This window comes from Bison bison, unplaced genomic scaffold (assembly GCF_000754665.1).
Source record: "Bison bison bison isolate TAMUID 2011002044 unplaced genomic scaffold, Bison_UMD1.0 scf7180017864280, whole genome shotgun sequence".
Taxonomy (NCBI): domain Eukaryota; kingdom Metazoa; phylum Chordata; class Mammalia; order Artiodactyla; family Bovidae; genus Bison; species Bison bison.
In genome coordinates this window covers 4,971,020-4,984,599 of record NW_011494852.1, presented here as the reverse complement: position 1 = coordinate 4,984,599, position 13,580 = coordinate 4,971,020, and the positions used below count along the sequence as shown (strand labels likewise).

General features: G+C 36.1%; 1 protein-coding gene across 9 annotated transcripts in view; it reads left to right on the top strand.

Annotated features, from left to right (window-relative positions):
• Window positions 1–13,009, top strand: part of ZNF382 (zinc finger protein 382) — a 63,624-nt gene extending 50,615 nt beyond the window's left edge. For all 9 annotated transcript variants that reach the window (XM_010849097.1, XM_010849095.1, XM_010849101.1 and 6 more), the window contains exon 5: window positions 10,892–13,009. In XM_010849097.1, the coding sequence (XP_010847399.1) occupies window positions 10,892–12,315 (1,424 nt within the window). In that variant the 3' untranslated portion in view covers window positions 12,316–13,009. The remainder of the gene's footprint in view (window positions 1–10,891) is intronic.
• The last annotated feature ends 571 nt before the right edge of the window (window positions 13,010–13,580 follow it).

Sequence of the window (13,580 nt, the reverse complement as noted above, 5' to 3'; positions counted from 1 at the left end):
TAGTCACCTATGGATGTGAGAGTTTGACTATAAAAAAGGCTGAGCACCAAAGAATCCATGCTTCTGAACTGTGGTGCTGCAGAAGACTCTTGGGAGTACCTTGGATAGCAAGGAGATCAAACCAGTCAATCCTCAAGGGAATCAACCCTGAATGTTCACTGGAAGGACTTAGGCTAAAGCTGAAGCTCCAATTCTTTAGCCACCTGAGGCAAAGAGCTAACTCATTGGAAAAGATGCTGGGAAAGATTGAGGGCATGAGGAGAAGGGGGTGACAGAGGATGAGATGGTTGGATGGCATCACCAACTCAATGGACATGATTTTGAGCAAACTCAGGAAATAGTGATGGACAGGGAATCTTGGCATGCTGCAGTCCATGGGGATGCAAAGAGTTGGACACGACTTAGCACCTGAACAACAACAACAACAGTGTAAAAATTAGAAGACAATATCAAAAGTTAAAGGAGCTACAACACTACAGTTCCCACAGACACTAAAAGAACAATTAGGGTATTCCCTAATAATTTTATACCAACCAATGGAGTAGGGGAGAGCACTTCCCAACTTACTTTATAAGACCAGCATTATTTACAATCAAAGGCACTATAAGTATAGAAAACTACACACCAACATCCTTTGTGAAGTGAGAGATAAAAATCCTTAATATAGGGATTTTTATAATACAATAATTTATATAATGTTAATATATTATAAAGCTTAATATATTAATATAAAGCTGAATCTAGCAATATTTTAAAAGGATGACATCTCATGACCAAAAGGAGTTTGTCCAAGGAAAGTAAAGTTGATTTGGTATTCAAAAATCAAGCTATATAATTCACCATGTAAAGATAGAAAGAGGTTAAAAAAAGAAAACCACATAATTATCTCATTAAATGCAGAAAAATAATAAAATTCAATTTCTGTTTATTATAAATCTTTTTTAGCAATCTAAGGAAATTTACTCAACTTCATAAAGAATATCTTTGAAAAACTTATGGCTGCCATCACATTCAATAGTGAAAGATTGAATGCTTGTCCTCTAATAATAGCAAAATCAAAGAAAGGATGTCCATCATCACAAATTCTGTTAGACATTATATGGGACACAAGTCAGTACAATAAGACAAGAAAAAGAAGCTAAAGTCTACAGATCAGAAAGGGAACTGTCTTCATTTGTAAGTGACATGTTTGTGTACATAGTAAATCCTAATGAATCTAAAAGAAAAGAACTGTTAGAACTAGTAAGTGAATTTAGCAAGTTGGTCATATTTTAGACCAAATTTGGGAAAATTTTGGTCTGAACTTATACAGTTTTTTTCCTGCTATATTCTCAATTATATTTTAAATCATTTCATCCTACCCTCTAATTCACTAAGGATTTAAAAAATTCTTTCAGTTTGAGTAATTTCTATTAGTCTGACTTCCAGTTTACTGATTCTTTATTCCCTTATATTTGTTATTAAACCCATCCAGTGAATCTTACATTTCAGATATTGTTTTTTTTCCATTTGCATTTCCTTATCTCTCCTGAATATTATATCTCTTCTCCCATATTTTCATCTTTTCTTATAGATTTGTAAACATATTTAGCTATTTTAAATAGCTAAATTATTTAGCTATTTTAAATTTCTTCTAATTTCAACAATAGGGTCTGACTGGCTGTTATTCTCTATTTTCCTGTTTCTTCTCAGGAAAACTTTAGGTAACATGTTGTGAAGATGTTGGGTCCTTTTTCTTCTTCTGAGAATTGATGACTTTTAATCTTATCAGTTCAGTTCAATTGCTCAGTCGTGTCCAACTCTTTGCGAACCCATGGACCGTAGCACGCCAGGCTTCCCTGTCCATCACCAACTGCCAGAGCTTGCTCAAACTCATGTCCCTTGAGTTGGTGATGCCATCCAAACATCTCATCCTCTGTCGTCCCCTTCTCCTGCCTTGAATCTTTCCCAGCATCAGGGTCTTTTCTAAGGTGTCAGTTCTTCACATCAGGTGGCCAAAGTATTGGAACTTCAGCATCAGTCCTTCCAATGAATATTCAGGACCTTTACGATTGACTGCTTTGATCTCCTTGGTGTCCAAGGGACTCTCAAGAGTCTTCTCCAACACCACAGTTCAAAAGCATCAATTCTTTGGCACTCTGCTTTCTTTATGGTCCAACTCTCACATCTATACATGACTCCTGGGAAAACCATAGCTTTGATTAGACAGGCCTTTATCAGCAAAGTAATGTCTCTGCTTTTTAATATGCTGTTTAAATTGGTCATAGCTTTTCTTCTAAGGAGCAAGCATATTTTAATTTCATGGCTGCAGTCAACGTAAGCAGTGATTTTGGAGCCCAAGAAAATAAAGTCTGTCACTGTTTCCATTGTTTCCCTATCTATTTGCCATGAAGAGGGGACCAGATGCCATGATCATAGTTTTCTGAATGTTGAGTTTTAAGCCAACTTTTTCACTCCTCTTTCACTTTCATCAAGAGGTTCTTTAGTTCTTCTTTGCTTCCTGCCATAAGGGTGGTGTCATCTGCATATCTGAGGTTATTGATATTTCTCCCGGCAATCTTGATTCCAGCTTGTGCTTCATCCAGTCCTACATTCACATAATGTATTCTGCATATAAGTTAAATAAGCAAGGTAACAGTATACAGTCTTGATGTACTCCTTTCCCAATTTGGAAGCAGTCCATTGTTCCATGTCTGTTTCTAACTGTTGCTTCGTGACCTGCATACAGATTTCTCAATAGGCAGGTTAGTGGTCTGGCATTACCGTCTCTTTAAGAATTTTCCCATCCACACAGTCAAAGGCTTTAGCATAGTCAAGGAAGCAGATGTTTTTCTGGAATTCACTTGCTTTTTCTGTGAACCAACTTATGTTGACAATTTTACCTCTGGTTCCTCTGCCTTTTCTAAATCCAGATTGAACATCTGGAGGCTCTTGGTTCATGTACTGTTGAAGCCTCACTTGGAGAATTTTGAGCATTACTTTGCTAGTGTGTGAGATAAGTGCAGTTGTGTGGTAGTTTGAAAATTCTTTGGCATTGCCTTTCTTTGGGATTGGAATGAAATCTGGTCTTTTCCAGTCCTGTGGCCGCTGCTGAGATTTCCAAATTTGCTGGCATATTAAGTGCAGCACTTCACAGCCTCATCTTTTAGGATTTGAAATAGCTTAGCTGGAATTCCATCACTTCCACTAACTTTGTTCATAGTGATGCTTCCTGAGACCCACTTGATTTTGCATTCCAGGTAGTCTGGCTCTAGGTGAGTGATCACACCATTGTGGTTATCTGGGTCATGAAGATCTTTTTTGTATAGTTCTTCTGTGTATTCTTGCCACCTCTTCTTAATATCCTCTGCTTTTTTTAGGTCCATACCATTTCTGTCCTTGACTGTGCCTTCATCTTTGCATGAAATGTTCCCTTGGTATCTCTAGTTAAGTTACTGGAGGCTCACATGAATTATTTTGTTAGGTTGCTTTTAAGTTGTTTGAAAAGTGAAAGTTACTCAGTCATGTTGGACTCTTTGTGCCCCCATGGACTATACAGTCCATGGAATTCTCCAGGCCAGAATACTGGAGTGGGTAGCCATTGCTTTCTCCAGGGGATCTTCCCAGCCCAGGGATCAAACCCAGGTCTTCCCCATTATAAAGTGAAAGTGAAGTCACTCAGTCCTGTCCGACTCGTTGCGACCCCATGGACTGTAGCCCACCAGGCTCCTCCATCCATGGAATTTTCTAGGCAAGAGTACTGGAGTGGGTTGCCATTTCCTTCCCCATTATAGGCCGGTTCTTTATCAGCTGAGCCACCAGGGAAGCCTTTAAGTGTTTAGGTTATGTTTATTTCCATTTCAGTTTTGCCTTTAGTTTTATGTTATTGCTCTAAGTCCTCGGATGCAGCCTTTATTCCTAATACATGGCCATTATGGGATTTCAATAGAAAAACTGAAGGTTTTTATCAGATTCTTCTAACCTGGCACAGGACTGGAATTATTAATAAAAACTATTTTTGTAGAGTTGAGTTAACTGCTGAAATCTTTGCTTAATTCTTAGAGTGTTCCAGCTATCTTTTCCCTTTATGCTCCTTTCAGACCCTGTGGAAATGAAGTTAACCAAGGTTTTGTGGAGGGGTTTATGCTAATGTTGGGGCTTTCCTTCTATACTTTCTTCTTTCTTGGATTCTGTCCTCAGTTTACAGCCACTCTGGTACTCCTGAACTCTGATGTCCGATTTTTCTGCACATGATGACTCCTACTTTCTATTTCTACTTGAGATCTGTCCCCTGTGTGCTGCATGAACTGCCAAAATACACAGTGGAAGACCTGGATAAATGTAGATCTTAATGCAATAGGATTTCTTTCTTTCAAAGTTTGTATCCATTCCAGTTTCTGCCTGCTTTTGATCATTCTTTAGTGCCTTCAAGGAAGTTACTCTTTTATAATTGGTCCATAGTTATCACTGTTATCAGTTGGAAGGTCCTTTTGATATAGACTTCTTTGCTGTTACCAGAATCTGAATGTTTAAATCAGCAGTTCTCAAACTTTTTAGTCTTAGAACTTATTTATACTCTTAAGAATTAAAAACTTTGTGCATGTTTGTATACCCAATTCAAAATTAAAACAAAATTTTAAAATATTCATTTATTTCATTTTAAAAGAACAATATAAAAATAATAAACTAATATTGACATAAAAATCATATTTTTTTATCAAAAAAAAAAAAACTTTTCCAAAAGAAAAAAATGAGCAAAGGGGCATTGTTAGATGATTGAAGTTTGTTTAATATCTTACTGAGCAGAAGATAGCTGATTTTCACATCTGATTCTACATTTAGTCTGTTGCAGTATGTTATTTTAATTGAAATATGTGGAGAAAATCTTCCTTCATGCATTTATGTCATTTGACAGAGAAATTTTCAAAAGCTTTTTAGATTGTCATGGATATATTAAATTAATACTACACCCAAGCTTAATTGGTAGTTCCTAAACAGTACCATTTAACAACTGGTTATTTCTAAACAGTTAGTTGCAATATAAAATCTGAAATTATAACAATGAACTTTGGTGTAGACTGCCGTCTGTGGGGTCACACAGAGTCGGACACGACTGAAGTGACTTAGCAATAGCAATAGCAATTACATGAAATCCAGTGGTCTATTTAAATATTTTCCCCATGCATTGTTTTGAAATACTATATATTGGTCATTTGAAAAGTAACGGTTCAGTAGTATATACAGGTCTGCCAAATTTTTACATGTTTCCATATACCATATTTTTAAAAAACCCCAAACCCACATGTGTTAGTATTACCAGCAATTTCATTATAAAAGTCTTTTAAGTACTGGGAAATTGACAAGCATACCGTAGGAAGTACAAGCTTTCCTACATAATGACTTATACTTAAAAGCTTAAACTTTATTATAAGTAACAAGTATTGGCAGATGTTTTCTTTGAATTGTTCAAGAAAATGTCTACCAGATACCCACAACTGAATAATAGTCAGTGTTTTTTCAAATAAAACTGCTGTTCCACAAATTGTAGATATTCAGTTCTCAACTCAAATAATTATACCAGCACTTTTCCTCACAAAATATGATTGGCCCTTGAACAATACACATTTGAACTGTGCAGATCCACTTATATGCAACTTTTCTCAACAGCAAATACTATACAACTACAGGGTCCACAGTTGGTGAATCCACAGATGTGGAACTGTGGGTTTGGAGGAACTAAGGACCAACTATAAGTTATAGGCAGATTTTTGACCAGGCAGAGGGTTGGTACCCTTAACTCACATAGAACATTGAAAATATATGTTCTCAAGGGTGGAGATCTTATAAATTAATAAAACTAGTGAAGCTTTTTTTTTCCTTGTGTGTGGTAGTTAGAAATGCAGTGTTTCCTATTGTAGATTGGTGCCAGTGCTTTGATATACGTTAATGTGCCAGCATTTTACCCACTGTATCAATCATTTTAAAATTTTCTATATTTTATGATGTTTTGACATCTTTAGGGAGCCTACTAGCTAAGGAGAGATTTTCCTCCCAGAGCTAGCCAATTCCTAGAGATAGTAAACAAACAACTTGTTGGTAAGCCAACTTTTCATATACAAATCAACCAGTTGCAATTCCATATCCTCAACTACTTCCTTTATCTAACTCCCAGACACAAAGCCAATATTTTCCCTGCCCTGAGTCACCAGGACCAGTTATCAGACAACTGGAGATCACCCCTATATCCCATGACATGCTAACACTATTCAAACTAACTGACCCTAAGCTGTTTGCCCTGCCTTGCCTTTCCATGGAAGTAAGCCCCAGTAAAGGCTCTGGTATAGACTTTCCCCTTGCTTCTTTCTGCTTCCTGACCAAACCTGGTGCTTCCCATGTGGTCCTGCATGGCATGGCATAGGTCCTCCTCTCAGGAATGGTAATAGGAAATTTTCTTTTAACAACATTAGCATCTCTGTGTCATCGCTCCATCACCTCTATAAATTAAAATTCCATGAGACACCCACTATTGCTTTTGTCATTAGTGTAAATAAGAACATAGTTTAAAATACTATTATTTTTGTTAATCATGAAGTGTTCTTATATTATTACTTTTTTGCCACACTGTGCAGCATGCTGGATCTTAATTCCCCAACCAGGGAAATTGCACTCATTTCCCCTGCATTAGGAGCACAGAGTCTTAACCACTGGACCACCAGGGAAGTCTCAGTGAAATGTTATTATTAACAAAAATAGTTTTGACTTTGTAGACCTCCCATAAGAATCTCTTGGAAACTGTTGGTGTAGGCCTTTCTTGTTTTTTGTCTCTTTCTTTAACATTTCAGCTCTTTATCTTTCTTCTTTTATTATAGTCTTCTATTTATAGGCATTCATAAATCTAAAATATAAAAGGGTAATCATTGCTAATATTTATCTTCCTCTTAGTCTTCCTTTTCTTTCCTTCCTTTCCCCTTCTACTTGTTTCCTGCACTTAGTCTCACATCCCATTCTTACTGTGAGACCTACTATCAGATTTCAAAATCCATATGCCTCGGACTAAAGTGATAATTTCAGTATCACTTCATTTCAATACATTTCTTCCCAATAAATCTCCATGTTTCATAACATAGTGCTCAGATGCCTGATATGTACCCACCTTGACTGGGGTGAAAAATGTATCCTGTGTCCCTGAGTGCCTTTTTCATCTTGCTCACTTTTCTTCCCTCTGAAAAAATAAATATTTGTTGAATAAATGGGTTTTATTTCAGTAGGCTCTCATCCGTATCCTTAAAGGATCTTTTTTCATCCTCAGTTCTTATCTTTATAACAGCCACATAAGCTATAATAATGTGATCCATTCTCAAGTTGTGATATCCTTGTTTTATGTGAATGGCTTTCAAATAGCCATTTTCAGCACATTTCTCCCACTTGGACTGTACTGGTATATTTTAATCTGCCTACAGCAATACAGTGATCACATGTCTCATCCTTTCAGTTATTGATATTTTAGAAATAATATATAGTCATTAACTTCATCTTATCTTTGTTTCTATATCCTTTTATTACTGTAGTTAGCTTCTTATATCAGGTTGATTTCATCATCTCTGCTATATTTTAAAAATTAGCTTTCAACAATTTGTGTTTATTTCACTCCATGAAAATATCTTTACATCCTATCATATTCTCATTTGCCACTGACATCTTCCAAAGTAAAAACCATGTTATTTCAGGTGTGGACTGCTGTAGTTACTATTTGGATTTGCTGTGATTTTTTTTCTAGTTCTTTCAGTTTTCTTTCAGTCAATATGCAAAAAAAGATATCCCCTTATTATATGAAATTTAAATCCCTTTTTTTTAAAGGGGTGACAATAATATCCCATCTGTTCATTCCACATGTATTTCCTTTTTTGACTGAGAACTCCTGCTTATCTCTGTTCTTGTCTCCCAAATGTACACCTGGACCTTTCATTATGTGACAGCTGCTGTATACTTATAGCAATACTTGGAAAGTCAACCAACTACAAAATAAGAGAGTAAAACAGTACACACAAAGGCATCCTTATTTCTGATACCAACTGTAAATTTAGGAATCCCAAGATTTGGGTCAATAGTTTGCTATAAGGACTTACAAAACTTACTGAAAGCTGTAGTACTCACAGTTATGGTTTGTAAGAGAAAAATGCAAATTAAAATTAGCCAAGGGGAGGAGTGCATAGAGCAGAGTCCAGGAAAGTACCAAACACAGAGCTTCTAGTTGTCTTCTCTCTGTGGAATCAGGGACAGCGTTACTTCCCTGTGACAGTTCTTATAGAATATTGCCAGCCAGGGAAGCTTCACGCAAGCCTAGAGTCCAGAGTTGGTTATATCAGGGCCTCCGTCACATAGGATGCCTGACTGCCCATGTGGCTGATCTAAGTTTCCATCCCTGTAAGAGATTGAACTAATATTCTGTGGCCCAAACCCCTACTTAAATCACATTGTTGGTGTGACTCAAAGAACTCCCCCAACCTAAATCACATTTTTACTTTCTAGCTGGCCAAAGGTTCCCAGGCAAATAAATACTCCTCTAAGACATGACATTCCAAGGATTTAGAGATTACCTCCCAGAAGACGAAGGCAAATGTCAAGACTTCTCTTTGAATAAGAATTATATTCTTTCCCACACAATACTACATATCCTTGAGTTAAAAGATCAAATTTTACTTCCACGTGAAATGTTCCTTGCTGACTCCAGAGCATGTCAGCTCCTGTTTTTCTACATTCACGTTATACTTAGTGTCTGTAACACACAAACAGAACCATCCCCTGATATGATCTAGTAATTTGGTACCTGATTCAACATTGTTTTATCTGAGGCCTCTTTTCCATCTGATTAACAATTCCCTCAAAATAAGGTCCTCTCTTTTACTTTTCCTTACTGTAGCTTGTAAGAGAGGCTAGACATTCAGTAGTTACCTGATTGATGGCCTATGATAGTATGCAAGGAAATTATCTTTTTCATCCATTCAGAAATCATTTAAACGGTAAGTTCTTTCTATATATACATGCCAAGATGGTCATATCCCTTCACCACTCTTAAGTGTGTTAATGTATACTCAGAAGATTTCAAAGAAGATAGTTAATAAAATATTGACTTCAAAGAACATAAGTTTTAGTTGGGAAGGCATTATTATCAAATTGAGCATTTTACATATAGTATTAAAATAGCAACAAATCTTGTTGAAAGATTATTTGAAATGGATGGTTCAGACTATAAAATTATATACTAATTTCAGAGAAATTAGACATTGAAGAGTAGAGAGAATATGTGAAGGCTTTTGGGATAAATTGGATAGTAGAATGTCCCTGGAGGAGGTTGAAGTTGTCAGGAAGGCAGTATAATTCCGATTACTAATACAGATTAGTTTTGTGTGTCCTAGAACTACACATAAATGAAATATGTACTCTTTTGCATGAAGCTTTATATCTAAAAAATGTTTGATATTCATCTCTTTTGTTTCCGTCATTATGTTTCCGTTGGTTTTTTCCTTTTTATTGCTGAATAGTATTCCATTATATACATTTCATTGTAATATTCTGTTTTATAAATACATGATCCTACCACCCATATCTGGTGGAGCAATTTTAAAGATAGATACGGTATCACTTGTTTACATTTTCATGACTAGTTTGATGAGATAAAAAGGCTATTGTAAATAAGATGCATGTCATAAGTAAGATGAATCCATATTTAAAATTGCCGCATCAGATATGGGTGGTAGTAAGGTAAAATAGTAAGATATAGCCAAGAAGTTTTAAGAAAAATAATAGGTCCAACAGTGCCATACACATATATTCAAGAATTCAGTCTTTCACAGCTCCAGTAGGGAATAGCAGAGTCCCAGAGGGTGCTCGTGGTAAAGAACCTGCCTGCCAATACAGAAGACGTAAGAGATGTGGGTTCAGTCTCTGGGTCAGGAAGATCCCCAGGAGAAGGGCACAGCACCCCATTCCAGTATCCTTGCCTGGAGAATTCCATGGACAGAGAAGCCTGGCAGGCTGTGCTCCATAGGGTCACAAAGAGCTGAACACAATTGGAGCAACTTAGCACATATGCACTGCATTGGGAGGAAAACTTGAACTCATCCTTCCCTAAAGCTGAAAAAATAATTTAGCAAATTGAAAAAAGGAAAAGTTATAATTGATGGTCAAGAGAATTTAGTTATTGATCATCTCTGGAAGAATAAATTGATGGTAGCAGCAATCAGAATACAACAGCGATTATATTCATGTTTTCCTCTGGTTTATTTTATAATTCCTAAGGGAATTATGTTTCTCCAATACCCCTTTCAAGGATAACAATTACAGTTATGTGGAGAGTTAGGGTCAAGACTATAGACTAGTGTGTCTGTTAGCCCTAGGAAATGAGTGACTGAAAAAGTTCATTTGCCATGGATGGGCTCAATACAAGTGAGGAAGAAACAAATGGAAGTATTTTATAACACTTATTTAGTCATTAGGGAATAAATATATAGTTTTTCATCATCACCTGAACATTTTCACTACTTACTGTTAGTACCCTTGATAGGCTAACTCCATTATCTCTGAATCTTCCTGTTCCAAGAACAGTCCTGCTTTCACTATCCTTTGTCTTCTGCTTACTTGCCCTTTTGTTTATCATACCTGCTCAGTGTAGCTTATATTTACAACATCCCCAAGATATGTGTTGTTTGCTTATGGTAGTTTTTCCTCATTTTAACAGTGTAGCAGGGTTTGTGTTTGTTACATACATTTGCCCTCCCAGAGGTAATTTATTTTGGCCTTTCTGTAGACTAAAGTAGTGTGATAGACAGGCGCACCATGGATTGTTTGTATTATTTATCTTATCCATAATGTTTACATGGAGGCTTACTATTGTTAATTGTATTTTTTCTAGAAGAAGATTGGAAAGCTGAAGATGTTTTAGTGAAATTCAAAGAATACCAAGACAGGCATTCTAGGTCAATTATATCCATCAACCACAAAAGACTAATAAAAGAGAGAAGTAACATTTGGGGGAAAACATTTACTATCGACAAGAACCATATTATTTCAAAAACAACACTACGTGAATATAAACCTGATGGAAAATTTTTTAAAAATATTTCAGAATTAGTCATTAGAAATATAAGTCCTGTAAGAGAGAAGTTTGGTGAGAGTAATGGATGGGAGAAATCACTCCTTAACACTAAACATGAGAAAATTCATGCAGCAGTGAATCTCTGTAAACAAACAGAAAGGAGTCTGAGTGGTAAACAAGAGCTTATTCAACATCGGAAGGTTCAAACTCCACAGCAATCATTTGAACATAATGAATGTGAAAAACCCTTCCTTATGAAAGGAATGTTATTTACGCATACCAGAGCTCACAGAGGAGAAAAACCCTGTGAATACAATAAAGATGGCACAGCCTTCATTGAAAAGTCAAATCTCAATGTCCACCAACAAAATATTATGGAGAAGAAGCCCCACTCATACAGCAAATATGGGAAATTCCTCTGTAGGAAGTCCATTTTTATCATGCATCAGAGATCTCAAACAGAAGAGAAACCCTTTCATTGTCCTTACTGTGGGAATAACTTTAGAAGGAAGTCGTACCTCATTGAACATCAACGAATTCACACAGGTGAGAAACCTTATGTTTGCAGTCAATGTGGAAAAGCCTTCCGTCAAAAGACAGCCCTTACTCTTCATGAGAAAACACACTTAGAGGGGAAACCCTACGTTTGTATGGATTGTGGGAAGTCCTTCCGCCAGAAGGCAACCCTTACTAGACATCACAAAACACATACAGGGGAGAAGGCCTATGAATGTACTCAGTGTGGAAGTGCTTTTAGAAAGAAGTCATACCTCATTGATCATCAGAGAACACACACAGGGGAGAAACCATATCAATGTAATGAATGTGGGAAGGCATTTATCCAGAAGACAACCCTCACTGTACATCAGAGGACTCACACAGGAGAGAAACCCTATATTTGCAATGAATGTGGGAAGTCCTTCTGCCAAAAGACAACTCTCACTCTCCATCAAAGAATTCACACAGGGGAGAAACCATATATTTGTAATGAATGTGGGAAGTCCTTCCGCCAGAAGGCAATCCTCACTGTTCATCAGAGAATACATACAGGAGAGAAATCCAATGGATGTCCTCAGTGTGGGAAAGCCTTTAGTAGGAAATCTAACCTCATTCGCCACCAGAAAACTCACACGGGAGAGAAACCATATGAATGTAAAGAATGTGGGAAGTTCTTCAGTTGTAAGTCAAACCTCATTGTCCATCAGAAAACTCACAAGATAGAAACTGTGAGAATTCACTAGAACGTGACTTTTCTGGTGAAAATTTTTAAAGTCATAGTAAACCCTGTACATGAGGTTGCTTGTAAGTGTGATAATATTAAACAGTTTAAAGTACTGTAGCATATTTACCTACTATTTGCTAGCTCACAAAACACATAAAAAGAATTTATGAGATAAATTAAATGATAAAAGTCACTGAAAATACAAGCTTAAAATTTGATTAACTTCACCAGACATAAATTCTTCAGTCAAGTTGCTAAAAACATTTAAAATTGCTTATTTAAAATTTTAACATATAACTTTTTGTGACCCAGTATTAAGCACTAGGCTACCTGACTGTGGTCCATGGACCACACTGTGAACAGAACTGCTTTAAAAGAAAGGAGGTGTGACTGTATTTCTACTGCAAATATGGAATAAAAGTTATCTCCTCAGAGTTAATCACAGTTCTAACTCCTAACATTATAAATTAGTTTTTGCATATTATAAACCTTTATATAAAGTAAATTATACATCATGTATTCTTTCATATATGACTTGTTTCATCCATCACTATGTCTTTAAAATCATCATTAGCATGTTGGAGAAATTTATTTATTTTCATTCTGTATAAAATTTCATTATATAATACATTTCAGTTTATCCAATCTACTGTTGATGGGCTTTTTTTATTGTTTACAGCTTAGGGTCATAATAAATAATGCTTCTTCGAACATATTTATATTTAAGTGTACATATATTCATTTCTCTTGTGTATATAGTTACACACATATACTTAGGAATGAAATTGCTGGGCCCTGGGGTATGTATATGCTGGTACTAACAAACTGCATAATCTTGATGTTAGGAGATAATTCACTCTGAAGGATGACAGCTGTATATATTATCAATATGGTGATGGTTCAAATGTGAGAATTCATACTAGAGGGAAACTATGAATGTTGTGAAAACTGGGAATTCAAAGAGAATGGATATTCAAAGATTTTTAGTGACAGCTCAAATCCTAAATACTAGATACAGGTTATAAATGGCTTTCAGGTTATAAATGACCTTCAGCCATAAGATTGTCTATTTGAAATCAAAGTCATGCTGTAGGAAGAGAAGGTCCTAGTGTCGTCCTTGCTCAACATGAAAGAATTCTAACTGGATGGAATGTTATCTTACTGGTCATATGAAAATGATGAATATGGAAAAACTTAGAGCCACAGCTCAAATCTTTACATCACCAGGAAATTCACAATGGATGTGAATACTTCAAATGAAATTATTGTAAGAATGATTAGTCA